The sequence below is a fragment of the Pinus tabuliformis genome, chromosome J (genome assembly GCF_031772625.1).
Source record: "Pinus tabuliformis cultivar Carrire ecotype Pingquan chromosome J, CPIR1, whole genome shotgun sequence".
NCBI lineage: Eukaryota > Viridiplantae > Streptophyta > Pinopsida > Pinales > Pinaceae > Pinus > Pinus tabuliformis.
In genome coordinates, this window is record NC_142295.1 from 364940360 (window position 1) to 364960079 (window position 19720).

Here is a 19720-nt window from a genome sequence, read left to right on the forward strand (position 1 = left end):
CGATCCAGCTCAACTGAAGTATGAGAACCCATCTCATCAAGGCTATTAGGAAATGGCAATGCTAGGCTGAAAGACACTGTCACACCTGGCACGACCCATGCCATAACAATAAAAGAACCACATGCAATACCTTGCATGCCAAATCTAGCAAGGAAATCACACATGAAAATCAGCTTGGAATACGTGTCCCATCGACCGTGGTCTTATATTTTTTACATGGAATTTTACCGAGGGTTGTTACATTATCATTACGGTACTGTGTAGTTTACCAATTTCAAAAATCCCATAACGACAACCCGAGACCTCTAAGAGAACCCGTGACTGCTTTTCCAGGCTGCTACCTAGCGAGTTGGGCCTAGTAACTAACTCTCGTCTCTACGAAGGCTAATGAACTGTTCACGTGATTCATGGACCTTATGTCCACACTCGCACATCATTTGTCATTACAGAAAAAAATCCTTTCTTTCTTCGCAATTCATTATCCAAAAAAAAACCACAGGAAGGGAGGCAGACCTTTTAAAGGCCATGGAAGACCAAAAGAAAATCTACGCAACTCAACCCTAGCAACAATTGACACCGTCCCAAATCGAGCCCAGGATCCCACCAACATTCGCCAACCACGCAAAAATTCTACGAACCCGAGTAACAAAAGCTAGAGGAAAGGAACATGCACAAAGATGTAGTTCAAAAACATCGTCTTGCCAATATAATTTTGAACCGCCTCGATTGTTTTCCTTTCTAGTTTCCTTCCTCCACCTCCACGAATGAAATCGAGACATCTTCCAAAACACCAGTAGTAACGCCTTCTTACGAACATCACTTCCTTTTCTTCATTTTCCAAAAGAAATTAACATTCTCATTACCCCTTATTGTTCAAATGTTTCAATTTCAAATATAATTTCAATATTCAAATTTAATTTCCAACATCTCATATTCGACATATAAATATCCATATTTTCATTTGATTTTTTCCAATTTTGAATATTTGAAATGAATATTTTTCAATATTATCAACTTTAAAACTTATATATATATATATATATATATATATATATATATATATATATATAAACCCAATTTTTTTTTTTGTAAATTTTGTAATATTTCCAACATTTATAATATTCTTAAATTTTGTTATTTTACACCAGATTGGTGTATGAGAACCCCCTTGTTTGTGGGACAAGGGACTCACCTCCTCAATAGCTATAGATACTCTACCCTGTCTCGTTTTGAACCTGTGACCTTTTAAGAGGAAACACATGCTCTTAACCATTAGGTCCACTTATATATTTTCTTTAATAATTTATTTAAAAATTACATATTCGATATATAAATATCTCTATTTTGAAAATTACATATTCCATATATAAATATCTCTATTTTGAAAATTACATATTCCATATATAAATATCTCTATTTTCATTTCAGTTTTTCTAATATCAAATATTATTTTTTTTCTTTTAAAATAAAATTTTCCATATTTTTTTTGTGCTTCTCCTTATAAAATATTTTTTTATACATTTATTCTAAATTTTCCAATATTTGGAATCTATATTTTTCAATATTATAAATTTCAAATCTTTTTAATATCTATATATATATAAACTTCAAATATTATTTCTTCCCATATTTATATTTTATAGAATATTTCTAATATTTTTTATATTTACAATATTCATAAATTTTATTATTCTATTTTCTTATTTTTTTCAAATTAAAAATTTTCAATTATATATATATATTTTATTTTCTTTAATAATTTATTTAAAAATCTCATATTTTGATCTATATCATTATTTTATATGTCAATGTTTATAATTATATCTTCAAATATATTGATATTTTATATGTCAATGTTTATAATTATATCTTCAAATATATTTAAACCTCTGTATTTTGTTTTTTATATTTGTATTTTTCCATTCAATATTTATAATCTCTCTCTTTTTTCTAAATGTTCACAATATTCTATAGTTCTATAGTTATAATGCTTTTAGCTACAATATTTTACGAATATTTAATGTTTTATCCATGTTTAATGCTTTTTTAATGTTTTAATAATGTTTCATGTTTTATTAATTTTTAATCTTTAATTCACTTTCAATGTTTCATTTTTTTATTAATGTCTAATATTTTATCATATTCAATGCTTAACGATTTATTAACTTTTAATGTTTAATATTTTATTAATATTTAATATTTTAATAATGTTTAATATTCAATGTTTTAATAATGTTTTATTAATCTTCAATGGTTGATTAAGGTTTAATATTCAATGTTTTATTCATTTTGAATGGTTTATCAATTTAATTGTTTAATATTTTAATAACTTTTTATTAATTAGTGTTTTCTGTTCGTTTCAGTTATGGTCATTTTGAATCAGATTTTCTGGCATTTTGATTTCCACCTTGTTTTTCTTTCTTCCATCTGTATGATTGTTTTGAGTGTATTTATGCTTCTTTGAATCTATCGTCGAATTGTAAATGCAGACAAGTTTCAGCGAGACTAGTCGTTATTTGGGATACACCCTCCTCCGTCTTCGCTGTAATTGATATGGAAAACGAAGTGGACACTATAAATCTTCCCAGGAAGGAAGATCTGTTAGCCTGGCTTGCTTGGTTGGTTCCAGTTATATTTTTGCTGTTATGGGATGTGTGGAAGGCGTGGAAGAGAAGGGCTCCCTGGGTTCCAGGACAAGCACTTGTGCTCAGCGCCTTTATTACTGAATTGCTCTTTTTCATCGATTGTTCGCATATCAGCGTAGATTCAGGTAGCAGGTACCAGACAGAAGAGGTGGAGGCTATTTTGGTTAAAAATCAGCTGGTGATTGATACCGGAAGACTTATGATGTGTGTGCTCATTGCTTATTTGCTTCCAGGAATGGCCCGTTCCGGCTCTATTACGGGCGGGAGCAATCTTGCAGCATTGGCATTGAGTATAACATTCCATGTTGTCTCTGAGTTTCGGTCCCATTGGAAAGTGGAGAAGCGAAATGAATCGTTGAGTGCTCTTGCTGCATCATCATTTGCGATTATCCTAAACTTAGCGATTATATATTTGCTTCTGCTGTTAATCCATGCGGTCATGATCGGTAGAACCATTCGTAGGTTCATATCGCAAAAGATTCCTTCAGCAATCTCGCGTTGTACTATTTCATGTGGTGGGCCGAAGTGTAAGGATATTAAGGATCACGTTCTCAAATGTTGGATTGTGGTGCGTCTCTGCCAACCTGATTATGTCTTGTCCAGATCAAGTTTATGTTCAACGCTCTGGCCAACTGTGACAACTTGCTTTGGGTTCTACATCATTAACTGGATATATATATATAATGAGTCACTCAATAGTGTGACTAAAGGAACGCTGGTTCAGTTAGTGATTACTGGTCAGATTGTAATCGTCGTAATAGGATGGATCGTTCTTCTTGTCAGATGGGTGACTTCTGATAGGCAGGGTAATATTTACGGTATGAGTCTTCAAGATTTGAAGAGTGAACTCAAGGCATGCTTTATAGGCTTATTTGTTAGGGACAAAAGAATTCGGGAGAAGAGAATTCGTGATATGAAGAAGAAAAATCGTGATATTCAATCATTATTATGGAATCCACGGCACTGGGTAAAGAAACTCTTTCAAATTTTTTCAATGCAGTATCCACCGCATTGGCTCAGCATTATAAAACAGAAGTTATCGAATAACAAAACAGGTGTTAGCGCATCTGTTTCAAAAGCAGAGGTTCGCGACGATCAATTTTCCAAGTACGAAGAGACTTTGAAGATGTTACTAATGCCAGTAGAGAGTGCCTGGAAGCTGTGGAAAGCCAATCGATGGGGCTTCAGGAAAGTAGAAAGGTATATGAAGCAAGGCCAAAAAGACGGTGAGTGCAGTCCCAGTGAATTGACTGACTTACTAGGGCTCGAAACAGGGACCGCGGAAGGTGAAGCTGACAGAGAAAAGGCGGAGCATTTGCAGCAAGCTAACAAAAACTCGTGGAAGAGGACAGCAGTCTCATTGATCCATTTTATGATCTACTCTTATAACGACAGTGATGCTTCTGCTATTGAAGATGCTTCTGTTATTGAAAAAGCTATGCAATGTTACATTCAAGGATGGGAATACATGAACTTTGTTGACGGTTTAAATGAGGAAGTCAAATCACTCGGTCGGCAAGCCGATAAAAAGTTCGATAGTCTCCAGCACAGTTGGAATAAACGTGCGCAGCCTGAGATGCTGGACAGGGAGATCAAACAGCCACTAACACAACTCAGAGGCCAATTGGAAAGACGTTCCAACGAGGAACGACTTAATCTGCGGAATTCTAGGGACTCGACGGAAGTTGCAAAGTATTGCTTGTTAGAAACATGGACAGTCATGGATCCTAATTTATCAGCTCCCCAAATTAATCTGTTACAACGCGAATTGGCAAATGTTTATTTTGTTTACATGAAAGGCGGCCTCAAGGAAGCAGTTCATGAAAAGTGCCGGAAATTGGCAGAAGAGGGCATGGAAGAAGAAATATTGGATGTGGCCTTTTTAGCAGCTAAAGCACAGGGAGTACTGGATAAGGTACAAATTAATTAATGTAAATCTATAGGTTAATATCATTTATTTATTTTATTTATCCATTTTTCAGGAAATGTACATCTCTGGATATCTTTCATTGTATTTCAGAAGAATTATTATATATATATATTACTATTTCTATTTTGTTATGATTACTTTAAATTTAATTTATAGATATAATTGAACTCAATTACTTTATACATATTATTCTAAAGCTACTGTAAATAATAAAAAATAAAGAAAACTTATTTTCCATTATGAATTTATTTTTAATTTTATATTAATTTAACCTATTCAAATTTATATTACAATTACGTGGATTTATTTTGTTTATTCTACAGGTTGGCAAAGGAAACGACCCAAAGGACCCAGTAGAACTCCCACACAACACTGATCAGGGATCGACTAGCTCACCTATTCCAACTGAAATTGAACTGGTAAGTAGGATAGAGTAACTGTCACTGATCAGCTTCTATCTGTTACGTCAATTAATACAGCCAGGATAACTTGGTCATACTTATTTAGGAATTTTACAATAGAATGCACCTAATGGTGATTTATTTACAAGATAAAAAGCGATAGAAACATTTTCTCCCCCACAAATCTTGTTACAAATTGGGTTTACTTAACATGCTCCTTGCTCTTTCTAGAGGACACTCATTTATGTGTTTTACATACTAAAGAAAACTTCTTTTCCATTATGACTTTATTTTTAATTTTATAAAATTTTATATTAATTTAACCTATTCAAATTTATATTACATTTACGTGGATTTATTTCCTAACTTAAACAATACCAATAAAATGATTTAACTGATGAGAAAGATTAGAATATATAACCCTTTTATTTTGTTTATTCGACAGGCTGGCAATAACAGTAGGAACGCCAATGCATCGGGAAACACTATGAACGCCAAGGCTGGCAATAACAGTAGGAACGCCAATGCATCGGGAAACACTATGAACGCCAAGGAATCGGTAAGTAAGATAGAGTAAACTTCTTTTCCATTATGAATTTATTTTTAATTTTATAAAATTTTATATTAATTTTAGATGTTACGACAAAGCATTGCAAAAATTGTAGAAAGTACAAATGTTAAAATGGATGAAGCAATTCATTAAAATGATAAATCACAAACAAATAAACATTCAGAAAAGATGAGTTGCAAGGAAGAAGAAAAAGAAGAAGAAGAAACAAAACATCAAGATACAAAGTCAATAAGAATCGTTGGTGTATAAATTCTACAACTGTGGATTCTCCGGTCAAAAATTCAAAAAGGATAATCTAATTATTGGTGATTAAGATACATGAGTGTGGCCTAGACAAAGATTAGAAAGTAGATCATAACATGCACATTTCTCCTTTCTATCTAAAATTGAGACTAAGAATTTCGTAGAAGCTAGTGAAGACAAGAAATGGTTTGATGATATGAAAGAAGAGCTAAATTAAATTGAGAAGAGTGAGACATGGGAAATTGTTTCAAGACCAAAAAATAAAAATGTGATTGGCATCACATGGTTTGTTTTTAGAAACAAGTTGAATGAAGATGGTCAAGTAATAAGAAATAAAGCAAGTTTTGTTTGAAAAAACTATGCTCAAGTTGAAGCTATTGATTTTGAAGAAATATTTTCCCCCATTGAAATACTATAACCTATTAAAATTTTTTTGCCACTTACAAGTTTCAAGAACTTCAGATTCTATCAAATAGATGTCAAGTTGGCCTTTCTCAATGGAAATCTAGAGGAAGAAGTATACACTGAACAATGAGAAGGGTTCTTATTATCAAAAAATAAGGATCATGTATGCAAATTGAAGAAAGCACTTTATAGGCTAAAGCAAGCTTCGAGAGCCTAGTGCTTAAGACTTAAAAAATATCTACAACAACAAGGATTCAAAAGAGGAATTACTAAAAATAATCTGTACATCAAGAAAGAAAGAGAAACTCAATTGATTATCGTGGTATATGTAGATGATATTATTTTTGGAGAGGGTATGAAGAAAACGTGCAAAGAGTTAGTAATGCAAAATGCAAAAGGAATTTGAGATCTCTATGCTTAGTGAACAATTATTTTTTCTTAGTTTAGAGATTTATCAATCTAGCAAAGGCGTATTCACTTAAAAAACCAAGTACATCAAGGAATATTGTGCATTGGTCAGCACACCCATGGTCATAGGTTGTAAATTGAGTAAATATGATGAATCTTGAGAAGAAAATAAAACATTGTACAAGTTAATGATTGGATGCCTACTATGTGACAACATCAAGGCCATACACTATGCAACTAGTAGGATTGGTTGCATAGTCTCAAGCTGCATCAAAATAAGCTCTATTGCAAGTAGTGAAAAGAAGATTCCTATCTGAAGGGAACCCTTGAATTTGGCTTGTGGTACTAAAGAGGTGAATATTTTACTCTAGTAGAATATATGGATGCAGATTGGGTAGGGAGTGCTAGATGATAGGAAACATACAAGTGGAGGAGCATTCTTTCTGGGCGACAATCTAGTGTCTCGATTGGTCAAGAAATAATCTTCAGTTTCTTGATCCAAAAGAGAGGCCAAGTATATATCATTAGCATCATGTTGCACATAAGTTCTTTTGATGAAGCAAACACTGAGAGATATTAAGGTAGAGTATGATCATCCAATTTCAACACTTTGTGACAACAAAAGCACAATAAATATTTCAAAGAATCACGTTATGCACTTGATAAGAGAATACATTGTAATCAATTATCACTTCTTAAAAGAACAAGTAGTAGAACAAAATGTCAAGTTGAAACATATTGCCACCACAATGACAATGAAAAGTGTCTTCACTAGTGTGGGCTTAGATGAAGTTGAGTCTTCCTTCGATTTTGTGTACTTAACAATTGATTTCAAAAATTGGTGCAACCTAGGGTACTATTTTGTCAACTTCACCAAAGCTACTATGATATTATACAAATATTTCCATAATAAAATGTGGAAGGGTTCAAATCAAAAATGGTTTGTGAGATAATATATGCACGCTTGTAGGGACTGGAGGTCTTAAACGAATAATTAAGATTAGATAAGTAGACTTGTGGGATGCATCTCTGCAATCTAAATCCTATTAATGAAAAGGAAATGATGTTAATGATTTGCACTAGTTATGTTTTTGTCTTCTGAATGAGTATTATGGGCTATGCGAGGTTGTCTAAGAAATGAAATGATAAATTTGGTTTTAATGGCTATATAGCCTTCATATTCTTGCTTTTGGATCCTTATCTTCTCCTATCATCTATTTTTAAGAGAATGGGATTGTTAGATTTTAGTCTTGGTATTGGTTAATATTTCATCATTTCTATAGGCCTTATCTTATATGAAGTTAAGACTAAGAAGATAGGGGAGGATGACTCCTCAATCCTGTGGAAAACTAGGATGGTTTGTTTTGGTATGAAAGGCCCTTTGTGAGTCTTAACAAGTGAGTTTGGTTAGGACTGGTTAGATCAAAAAATCTTTGAGTTAAATGTTTGTGGTAATTAGAAGGTCATTGTTGGTGTGGAATTAGGTGTAAGAGTAGAAGCCTTCATTTCAAAGAGGAGACTCAAAATAAGTATTTCTATCAAAATGGCTAAAATAAAGTACTATAGAGTTCACTAAGGAACTCTTGAATTCACGAAGTCACTCTTGAATGGTGGAAGCCTCTTAAAGGGTTTGAAGTTTCCAGTAAGTGAAAGTGTTTGTCCATTTACGAGGCCAACTAGAGGTTTAAAAATCCATGATGTACACCTAATTGGATTGTTGATTAGTTGTAAGGATACACTAGATTGAGAGAGAAGGCATGGAGGCTTTAGAAGAGGAAAATTATATACAATGACTTCTTTGAATTCATTTGAGAATTGATTGGTTTATGCTTGAGATATGAAGTATATGGGTACCCCCATGGCTGGTGAAGGTCTCTATAGTTTCAAGAAGTATCTATTAGGTAAACTTGACTTGGGGAAAGAGTCAATGTTGACTAGGTCAACAATAGTGCTTTTGGGTCCATGGGTTTTTTGTTTCCCATGGTTTTGTTCCCAATGATTTATGTGATGAAGCCTTTAAAAGGCTAGGTGAAGACTCTATTGTAATGGGATAGGGGATGCCAATAGTGAAGGCTCACTTGGCTGGTTTGGCTAGGGTTCTATCCAAGGTATAAAATGGAATTATGCTAGTTGGGTTTATCCCTAGAGTTGGGGTTTTCCTAGCGTAAACATGGTGTTATGATTGCGCATTTGAGTTTTCTGGTTGCGTTAATGTTTATCTTAGTAAATTTGGTTTTCTCTTTGGTTAATTTTTAACATGGTATCAAACCTGAGTGCGGCTTTAGGGGGACACCTCTATTGCCAAGGGTTATTTTTTCCTGGTGAAAAATGTGAAGAATTGTGCCTGTGTGTGACCGATGCATAAAGGATACTTGGAAAACCATTTTTTGAAGAGATTTGTGTAGAGTATAGAGTGGAAAGTTATAGTTGAAGAAATTCGAAGGAACCTACCTCACTATGGAACATAGAGGAGAGGATCCATGTGGAGGCTGTGTAAAGTGCATGACTAGGTAGAAATAATTCAAAGATGTAAAATTTTCATATCCATACGGCAGGTACAAGACTTTCCAAAACATCTATTGCTGGCAAGAAGAACTTCACATGTACTTGATGTGGGAATTATCAAAATTCTCATTGGAAGCAAGTGCAATCTAATGAAGGCAAGATAGGTTCTTGTAGACAAGATAGGTTCTTGTAGAGGACAAAGCTCGATGTGGTTGAGACATTTATAAACACAACTAGAATGGGCCATTTGACTTACAGTATTCGAGTCAACTATGGTGGCCATGAGTGAATGAAATTATTAGCAATGAGATAAATGGGCCCATCAATATGGTTGTAGGAGAAATTAATGTGAGAAATGCATTAGTCAATAGTACTGTAGGGGATCAGGTGAAGGTACAACTAGGGATAGGGTCACATGAGGAGAGTCATAGTGAAAAGGAAGCATGGAACCCTCTTAGATATTCTATGGTAAACTACTATGGGAGTCTCATTGGAACGATTGTTGCAAAGGATCGTACCAATCACACCATCAGGATTTTATACCTTAAGGAGTGGAGTTTATACTCCAAGGAGAGAGTGATATCGTCGGGAATTATATGTTGCAGTTACAATTTTTCACACTTATTATGAGCATGTGCTCCAATGCCCAACAACAATTGGCGAAGATCACAACGATGTTATAGAAGCTTGAGAATTCCTAGCATAGGACATCGTGAGAAGTGGAATGAAGAGATTATGGAACAATGTTGTATCGATTACAAAATACCACATGTGATAGAGATCGAGGGCTTGCATGTTTTATGCCATAGGAAATCATGGTCAAGAGCCATGGAAATATATGTCAAGGATGCTCGCAAAGGGTTTGGAAAAATGTTTCAATGAGATGATAGTTTTATTGGTGAGATGTAGCCATGAAAATTATCTCTAAATAGAAGAGTATGAGGCTGGAAGCATGTTAAGGTGAGAGGATTGTAACATAAATGTTGGATCAATAAAAAAAATGTCATAATGGAGTCAAATTTTCAAATTGCATGTAAATAGCATACTATTGTAAGACCTCGTAAGGCATGCATAACCCTGGGAAATTTCTAGTAAAATCTAGTGTTAGAACTAGGTGATAAGGAGCACGATAACTTGGGTATAGACTTTGAGGGGGACAAGGGATAGAGTGAACGAGTCTAACTCACTTGGATGATTTGGTTGGATTTGGTCAAGGGAAATCCCATGTTAAGGTTTAAGGGGGGAATTGTTAGGTAAAATTGACTCAAGGAAAGAGTCAATGTTGATTAGGTCAACAATAGTGGTTTTGAGCCCATGGTTTTGTGCCCATGGATTCATGAGTGAAGCCTTTAGAATTCTAGGTGAAGACTCTATTGTAATGGACCAAGGGATGTGAGTGGTGAAGGATCACTTGGCTGACTTGGCCAATGGTTTTGCCAACGAATCTAATGGAATTCCCTTAGCTGGGATTTTCCCAGTGTTCAGGTTTTCCTAGGGTAAACATGGTGTTATGTTTGCATGTTTGAGTTTTGTTGCTATGTTAATGTTTTTCTCAGTAAATTTGGTTTTATCTTGAGTTAATTTTTAACAGTATCTTGGGTAGCTTATATTCTTGTCAAATTCCATTCTAGTCTATAAACATAAGCTAAGACTTTGACCCTACCTTTCTAACCTACTTTCCTTGGAAAAAATTCCGGGACTAATCATCAAAGGTTTCAAACCTTGGAATATGCTTGGAAGATTTATTAAAAGCATAGAAATTTGGGGATTGCCTTGAAAATTTAAGGATTAACTCATTAAATTTATAGAGTTATGTAGCATATGTTTGGAAATTCAAGGATTGACCAATTGCATTTCTAGATCTTTATGGAACAAGTTTGTAAATTTGGGGAACAAATTCATTGGCTTCATCCCTTGGTCAAATGGATGACATGGGGGCCATGACTTGGAGCTAGTTGGAGGGAGTTTCAAGTTATCAAGTTATTATTATCAAGACATTTGGATATTGTGCCCTATCGGTTAGGTATTTCACTACCTCGAATCCCTGATACTAATAGAACCCACATTGTTGAAAAATTAACAGAGATTGGAAGATTTTGGGACTGGTCAAGTGATGGATCAAGACATTGGGTATTTGGTGTTAGTTAAACCCCAAGAAACAATTGACATGAAACCACTAACGCTAACAGAATATGACATATATGTCAATTAAAATAGACCAAATGTTTGGGGGATGAAAATTAATAGATATCAACAATCAAGCATTAGGCATATGGTTGTCATGTATCAAGAGAGCAAAACTCTGGTAGTTAGGGTTTACTCTCTATATATAATAATCCTAATACAAATTCTATGTGAAAAATATGGTGATATGGAATTTCCATGAGGCATGCCATGTGGCAAGTAATGTGGCAACTGACTTAGTGAGAATACATGGTATGGCATGGATCACATTGCACAACAGGAGGCTAAGTGATAGGAAATGGCTAGAGGTGACATGGGTGAATTTTTTTTAGATATTAGAATGTTGTTCCATTTAGTATCAAGTGTGAGGAGGTTGAGCATTAGTAGTTCAAAACTCTGATATCGGGCTTTCCTCCCGACAATTTCGAAGCCTAATAAGAGCCTGGTGTGGTAGATGTTGATGTGGTGAGTCAAAGTACACCCAAGGGGTTTCCATGTGTTAGCTATGTGGTCGGGGATGTTGTGAGGTGACATGTCATTATGATGTGGCACCAAGGAAGATGGGTGATGATGTGGCATGTTTTTGTCTTGGAAAGCATTGAAACAGATGAACAAGTGGATCTTGAAGAAGAACTCATTGTGCCCTATTTGAAATAAAGAATATTAAGAAAACAAATTTGAAACAAAAGGAGTATCTATAGAAATATAAAGAGGAGTGTCATGATGCAAGATCAAAGATGTCATAAATCCTTGAAGAAAGATAATAGGGTATTATTAGCCTAAAGGTTCAACTACAAGAGGAAAAAATATAGAAGAATTTTATGAGAGTCTAGTTGAAGGAAAAAGAAAATAATTGCAAGAAGCTAGAAGATAAAATTGTTTTCTTAAGAAAGGAAATAGATAAGCCAACTGCTTAGTTGAATAGAGGCTTAAAGTTTGAAAAGAATACTAACACATTACATGAAATCGTCAGTTGTCAAAAGTCACCATTCCTTAAGATTGATCTTGTCTATGGTATGAATAAGAGGAATCCTAAAGAAAATTCAAATTATTTGGATAGAAAGCCACCAAAGAAACTAAATGAATGAAAATATAAAGCTATGTTTATGTTCTCAAAATATCCATCTAAAATGAAGGAAACATGAATAAATAAAACGAATTTCTACATAAACTTGACCTTTCTCACAATGACAACATTGAAGAATTCATAAGATATTTTCCATCAAGATGGTTTGCACAACTCGGTACTGAAACTCCTTTATTGGTTATTGATTTTCTTGCAATCAATTTGGTCATAAAGCAATATATTGTAGAGCACATGCAAGAAATACTAACGCATGGAACAGAAATAGAAGTACTAATGGGTTTTCAAATAGAAGCTATAATTTTTTGCCACCTTATTTGATTACAATGTTGTATGTTATGAGTGCAACAACATTGTCACGTAACACATTTTTGTAGAAGTGGTATTATAGAATCTACTAGACAAAACAAGGAAGAAGACACCCTTACCAAAGAATACACAAAATTTTGGAGAGAAAGGGGTAAGAAGAGCTAAAGAAGGAGAAATTTATTCTTGTACAAACTGCACTTCATACCCAAAAAAAGGAATCCAATGGTACATTGATAGTGGATTTTCAAGCTGCGTGATAGGTCGCCAGAGAAATTTTTTCACTTTGGAAAAATTTCATGAAGGTAGTGTGATATTTGTAAATAATTATACCGCAAGGATAACTTGAAAAGCTACTCGTAGTCTCAATAATGGAAAGACAAAAACAACAATGTCATATATGTTGAAGGTTTGAATCATAATTATTTTCATGTAAGTAAAATGTGTGATCAATGACACATTCTCACATTTTTTAGTTGCATATGCAAATAAAAAATAAAATAGTGTATATATCCTTAATGAGATAAATGGAGAAAAATGTTATATGGTACTACTATATTAAAGCTAGTTATGAAATATAAGAATGGGTCATATGAATTTTGATACTCAAGTGAAAATCAACACCAAAGAAGAAGTGAGAGACATGCTAAAGATTACAAAACCTTCAAACACTATTTGTGGGTAGTGTTAGCATGGGAAGTAGATAAGGACAAGCTTTAAGAGAAATGAGTACTCAATAATGAATCCACTGGAAGATGTTCATATAAATCTTTGTGGGCCTTCAAGAACACAAAGTCTACAAGGTGAAAATTACTTCATGTTGCTCATTGATGATTACTCAAGGATGACATGGGTTTCCTTCCTCAACGTAAATTAGACGCATTTGAGAAGTTTAAAGCTTTCAAATTATTATTTGAAAATAAAACTGATTTAAAAATCAAGTACTTGAGATGAAATCAAGGAGGTGAATTTATCTCAAATGAATTTGAAGAGTCTTGTGAGTCTCGTGGAATAAAAAGACATTCTTTTAGTTACAAGAACTACACAATAGAATAGAGTGGCAGAAAGGAGAAACATAAACATAAAAGCTGGATGGATCAAAGATATCAAACATGTTTTGGAGAGAAGCGGTTAGGACCATAGTCTACATTTTGAATAGAGGGTAAATCAAATTCAAAAACAACAAAACACCTTATGAACTATAGAAGGATAGACTAGTAGCAGTCAAATACTTCAAAGCTTTCGGGAGAAAGTGCTACATAAAGAGAGATGACGAGGATTTAGGAAATTTTAACTGTAGAGTTGGTGAAGGTATATTTCTTGGTTATTCATCAAGATTGAAGGCTTATAGATGTTACAACAAATCATTGCAAAAATTGTAGAAAGTACAAACGTTTAAATGGATGAAGCAATTCCTTAAAATGAGAAATCACAAGAAAATAAACATTCAGAAAAGACGAGTTGCAAGGAAGAAGAAGAAGAAGAAGAAGAAGAAACAAAACATCAGGATACAAAGACAACATCAATATTCATCCATAAGAATCATTAAGGAAAATCTAATTATTGGTGATTCTATCAAATAGATGTCAAATCGTCCTTTCTCAATGGAAATCTAGAGGAATAAGTATACATTGAACAATGAGAATGGTTCTTATTATAAAAAAATAAGGATCATGCATGCAAATTGAAGAAGGCACTTTATGGGCTAAAGAAAGCTGCCAGAGCCTAGTGTTTAAGACTTAACAAATATCTACAACAACAAGGATTCAAAAGAGGAATTACTAAAAATAATCTCTACATCAAGAAAGAAGGAGAAAATCAATTGATTATCATGGTATATGTAGATGATATTATTTTTGGAGAGGGTATGAAAAAAACGTGCAAAGAGTTAGTAATGGAAATGCAAATGGAATTTGAGATCTCTATTCTGGGTGAACAATTATTTTTTCTTGGTTTAGAGATTTCTCAATCCAACAAAGGGCTATTCATTTAACAAACCAAGTACATCAAGGAATATTGTGCATTGGTCAGCACACCCATGGTCATAGGTTGTAAATTGAGTAAATATGATGAATCTTGAGAAGAAAATAAAACATTGTACAAGTTAATGATTGGAAGCCTACTATGTGACAACATCAAGGCCATAAATTATGCAACTAGTAGGATTGGTTACATAGTCTCAAGCTGCATCAAAATAAACTCTACTGCAAGTAGTGAAAAGAAGATTCCTATCTAAAGGGAACCCTTGAATTTGGCTTGTGGTACTCAAGAGGTGAATATTTTACTCTAGTAGCATATGTGGATGCAGATTGGGTAGGGAGTGCTAGATGATAGGAAACGCACAAGTGGAGGAGCATTCTTTTTGGGCGACAATTTAGTGTCTCGATTGGTCAAGAAACAATCTTCAGTTTCTTTATCCAAAACAGAGGCCAAGTATATATCATTAGAATCATGTTGCACACAAGTTCTTTTGATGAAGAAAACACTAAGAGATATTAATGTCGAATATGATCATCCAATTTCAACACTTTGTGACAACAAAAGCATAATAAATATTTCAAAAAATCACGTTATGCACTTGAAAAGAGAGTACATTCTAATCAAGTATCACTTCTTAAGAGAACAAGTAGCAGAACAAAATGTCAAGTTGAAATATATTTCCACCATAGACCAGATTGAAGATAGTTTCACAAGACCCCTTCCCAAAGAGACATTTGAAAATTTGAGACAACAATGGGAGTAATATTTATCTCATTACTAAGTGATTAAGGAGAAGCACAAGTTCAGGGAAAGCCTCGGTGGATTATGTGTTTCATTGTGGGATTGCCATCAATGACGAAGGGGGAGATGATTGAAACAACTTTTGTCATTGATGTAAAAGGGATTATATTATTGATAGTATATATAAGTATCCAAGTATATTAAAAAATGTGTTCTTTTGAAAAAGGAGGAGTCAAAAAGTGAAATAGTGGTTTTAAACCCATGGTATATGAAGCTCATGGCATTTGGAAAAATGAAATAAAAAAGGGAATTAATTATTTAATTATTGAATTGATGTCACTTTTTGAATGAACATGTCTTTTAATGAAGGGTCATGATATCATGTAAATTGATTAAGCTTTGGAATGAAAATGTATGTGAATGAAAATGCAGTTTGTGGAGTCAACAAGTCATCTTGTCATTTTCTCTATAAATATTTCTTGGACTGCTTCAAATAGTAAAATGTTGGGCATATTTAAGAGAGTTAAGGGGAACGTATGGTTAAAATTTTATATTTTGGTTTGCTATGATTTTCGAAATATATGTTGTGGAAGTCAGCCTTTGTGATTGGTCTAAAAATCTGCCTCAAATGAGCCATCTCAGGATTTTTGCTGTAACTTGTTTTCTACAATGTTTCAGACCATCAAATTTTTAGGAGATAGAGGTGACATATCTCAATACATGTGGTAAATGTTTTGGGAATTGGTTTGTATTATTTTATGAGATATTCCCTTTGGAAGTTAGGGTTCATGAATGTTCCTAATATTAGTTTTAAATAGGTCAGGTTGGAATTTTCGCTATAACATTTTTTTTTGGATGTTTCAAACCAAGAAATTTTGAGGAGACAAGGGAAATATCTTTAAGTACATGTGATCAAAATTTTAGGCATTGTTTCATTACACTTTATGAGATATTACCTATGGAAGTTTGGGTTCTTTATTGCTCCTTAAATCGGTTTCAAATATGTCGACTTGGAATTTTTTTAATAACTTATTTTTTGGGACTCTCCATATTGTAAAACTTTTAGAGGTCTAAGGAGGCATACATAAGTGCCTTAGGTAAAAGTTTCAGAATCATTTTTGAAAAATCAAATATGTGGCATGTTGTAAAAGTTCATTCTTGGGATGATACTAAAAGAAAGAAACTTTGGGAGACTTGTCATAAATTTCATTCAGAGATTCAAATTTTAGTTGGACTTTATGAAAGTCGAAGTAATGAGAAAACTTAGTGAAGATGGAAGGAACAATAAAGCTTGGTGAAGGTAGAAGCAAAAAGTAAACCATGTGAAGAAAAAAGTAGCGAACACACTCAGTAAAATATAAGTGTGTGCTCAACACATAAGCTTTACAACCATTTTTTTTTTTTAAATTTGAAAAAATGCTAAGATAACTTGGTCATACTTATTTAGGAATTTTACAATAGAGTGCACCTACTGGTGATTTATTTACAAGATAAAAAGCGATAGAAACTTTTTCTCCCCACAAATCTGGTTACAAATTGGCTTTACTTAACATGCCCCTTGCTCTTTCTAGAGGAGCCGCATTTATGTGTTTTACATATTAAAGAAAACTTCTTTTCCATTATGAATTTATTTTTAATTTTATAAAATTTTATATTAATTTAACCTATTCAAATTTATATTACATTTACGTGGATTTATTTCCTAACTTAAACAATACCAATAAAATGATTTAACTGATGAGAAAGATTAGAATATATAACCTTTTTATTTTGTTTATTCGACAGGTTGGCAAAGGCAACGGCCAAGCTGGACTCCCGCCGATTAGCGGAGGCCGTTATAATAACTCCTCTGCAGGGGTAAGTAAGATAGAGTAAACTTCTTTTCCATTATGAATTTATTTTTAATTTTATAAAATTTTATATTAATTTAACCTATTCAAATTTATATTACATTTACGTGGATTTATTTCCTAACTTAAACAATACCAATAAAATGATTTAACTGATGAGAAAGATTAGAATATATAACCCTTTTATTTTGTTTATTCGACAGGTTGGCCATAACGCTACTGTTGGCCATAACGCTACTGTTGGCAATAACGACAGAAACAGTATTCGCTTACGCCGTCCTAATGATTCGCTCACTGACAAAACTGAAATTGCAGTGGTAAGTAAGATAGAGTAACTGTCACTGATCAGCTTCTATATGTTGCTAATTACAGTAGATCAATGTTCTAAATATATTTTCTGCTTCATCAATGTTCTAAATATGTCTACCCTCTCCACTAAATTCATTGCCTTCAATATATTTTCTTCAGCATTAGCCTTGATGTCTGCCCTCTCTATTAAAATCATTTAAAAAATTAGCATATATTACAGTGTATTTATTTATTTTAAGTGATAGATAAAAAATGTATTTCCACAATTTTGATCAAATTATCAGCGTTTTAATATTCCAACATAATGCATATAACTTTTATAACTTATAATGGGTTTTCAAATAGAAGTTATAATTTTTTTTGCCACCTTATTGGATTTATTTCCTAACTTAAACAATACCAATAAAATGATTTAACTGATGAGAAAGATTAGAATATATAACCCTTTTATTTTGTTTATTCGGCAGGCTGGCAAAGGCGACAATTTGGTTCGCTTACGCAATTCTAATTCGCCCATTCACTTTTAATACTGCTTACGCCGTCCTGATGATTCGCTCACTGACCAAACTGGAATTGCAGTGGTAAGTAAGATAGAGTAACTGTCACTGATCAGCTTCTATATGTTGCTAATTAGAGTAGATCAATGTTCTAAATATATTTTCTGCTTCATCAAGCTTCATGTCTACGCTCTCCACTAAATTCATTTCCTTCAATATATTTTCTTCAGCATTAGTCTTGATGTCTGCCCTCTCTATTAAAATCATTTAAAAAATTAGCATATATTACAGTGTATTTATTTATTTTAAGTGATAGATAAAAAATGTATTTCCACAATTTTGATCAAATTATCAGCGTTTTAATATTCCAACATAATGCATATCGCTTTTATAACTTATAACTTATAATGGGTTTTCAAAATAGAAGCTATAATCTTTTTTGCCACCTTATTTGATTACAATGTTGTATGTTATGAGTGCAACAACATTGTTACATAACACATTGAGGGCATGGAAGAAGAAATATTGAATGTGGCCTTTTTATCAGCTAAAGCACAGGGAGTGGTACAAATTAATTAACGTAAATCTATATGTTAATATCATTTATTTATTTTAATTTATCCATTTTTCAGGAAAAGTACATCTCTAGATATCTTTCATTGTACTTCAGAAGAATTATTTCATATATATATATTACTATTTCTATTTTGTTAAAATTATTTTTAAATTTGATTTATAGATATAATTGAACTCAATTACTTTATACATATTATTCTAAAGCTACTATAAATAATAAAAACTAAAGAAAACTTATTTTCCATCATAAATTTATTTTTATTTTTATATTAATTTAACTATTCAAATTTATTTTGTTTATTCTACAGGATGATGAAGGACGAAACTACCGGCGAATCAAAGGGAAAGAGAAATGTTACGTCAATTAATATAGCCAAGTGCGTATATGTTGCTAATTACAGTAGATCAATGTTCTAAATATATTTTCTGCTTCAACAAGCTTGATGTCTACCCTCTCCACTAAATTCATTGCCTTCAATATATTTTCTTCAGCATTAGATAAAAAAATTATTTGCTAATTTTCGATCAAATTATGAGCTTTTAATTTTCCAACATAATGCATATTACATTTATGCAAAGCTAATGTGTCTCCATAAACATGTTATTAAAAATTGAAGATAAAACATTATGGGATGAAAGATTAATGAACATCCTTTTACAAAATCAAATGTCAATAGTAGTGATTTCTTTAGAGTATTGAGTTTTTAATTTGATTTTTTAATGTTTTTGATTCTTTAGAGTATTAAGTTTTTAATTTGATTTTTTAATGTTTTTGTTTTGTTTTGTTTTTTTAAAATTTTAGTAAGATTGGTTAAAATTACAATTTTGACTTTTAAGGTGTGCATAATCTAAACGTCTAATTTTTTTTTTTTTTTGAGATTACTGAATCTATTTACGTATTTAGAAATATATTAAGATCACAATTTCATCTAAAACTGTAATACTAGATTCCAATCAAAAAAATCAAAACATAAGAAAGTTAGACAAAACCTTTCAAACAAATTCAATTGACAAACTTTGAATTACCTTTCATATAAATAAAATTTGATATTAAAATGTTTTATTTTATTTAATATAAGTAGTGA

The 19720-nt window shown here is 32.6% G+C and overlaps 1 protein-coding gene across 1 annotated transcript in view; it reads left to right on the forward strand.

The window, feature by feature from the left end:
* The first annotated feature begins 2495 nt into the window (after positions 1-2495).
* Positions 2496-19720, forward strand: part of LOC149227254 (uncharacterized) — a 74000-nt gene continuing 56775 nt past the window's right edge. Inside the window, exons 1-7 of the mRNA XM_089375467.1 lie at positions 2496-4560; positions 4899-4994; positions 5422-5535; positions 17189-17260; positions 17457-17570; positions 18030-18143; positions 18944-19012. Coding sequence (XP_089231593.1) covers positions 2554-4560; positions 4899-4994; positions 5422-5535; positions 17189-17260; positions 17457-17570; positions 18030-18089 — 2463 coding nt within the window. The 5' untranslated portion in view covers positions 2496-2553 and the 3' untranslated portion in view covers positions 18090-18143; positions 18944-19012. The remainder of the gene's footprint in view (positions 4561-4898; positions 4995-5421; positions 5536-17188; positions 17261-17456; positions 17571-18029; positions 18144-18943; positions 19013-19720) is intronic.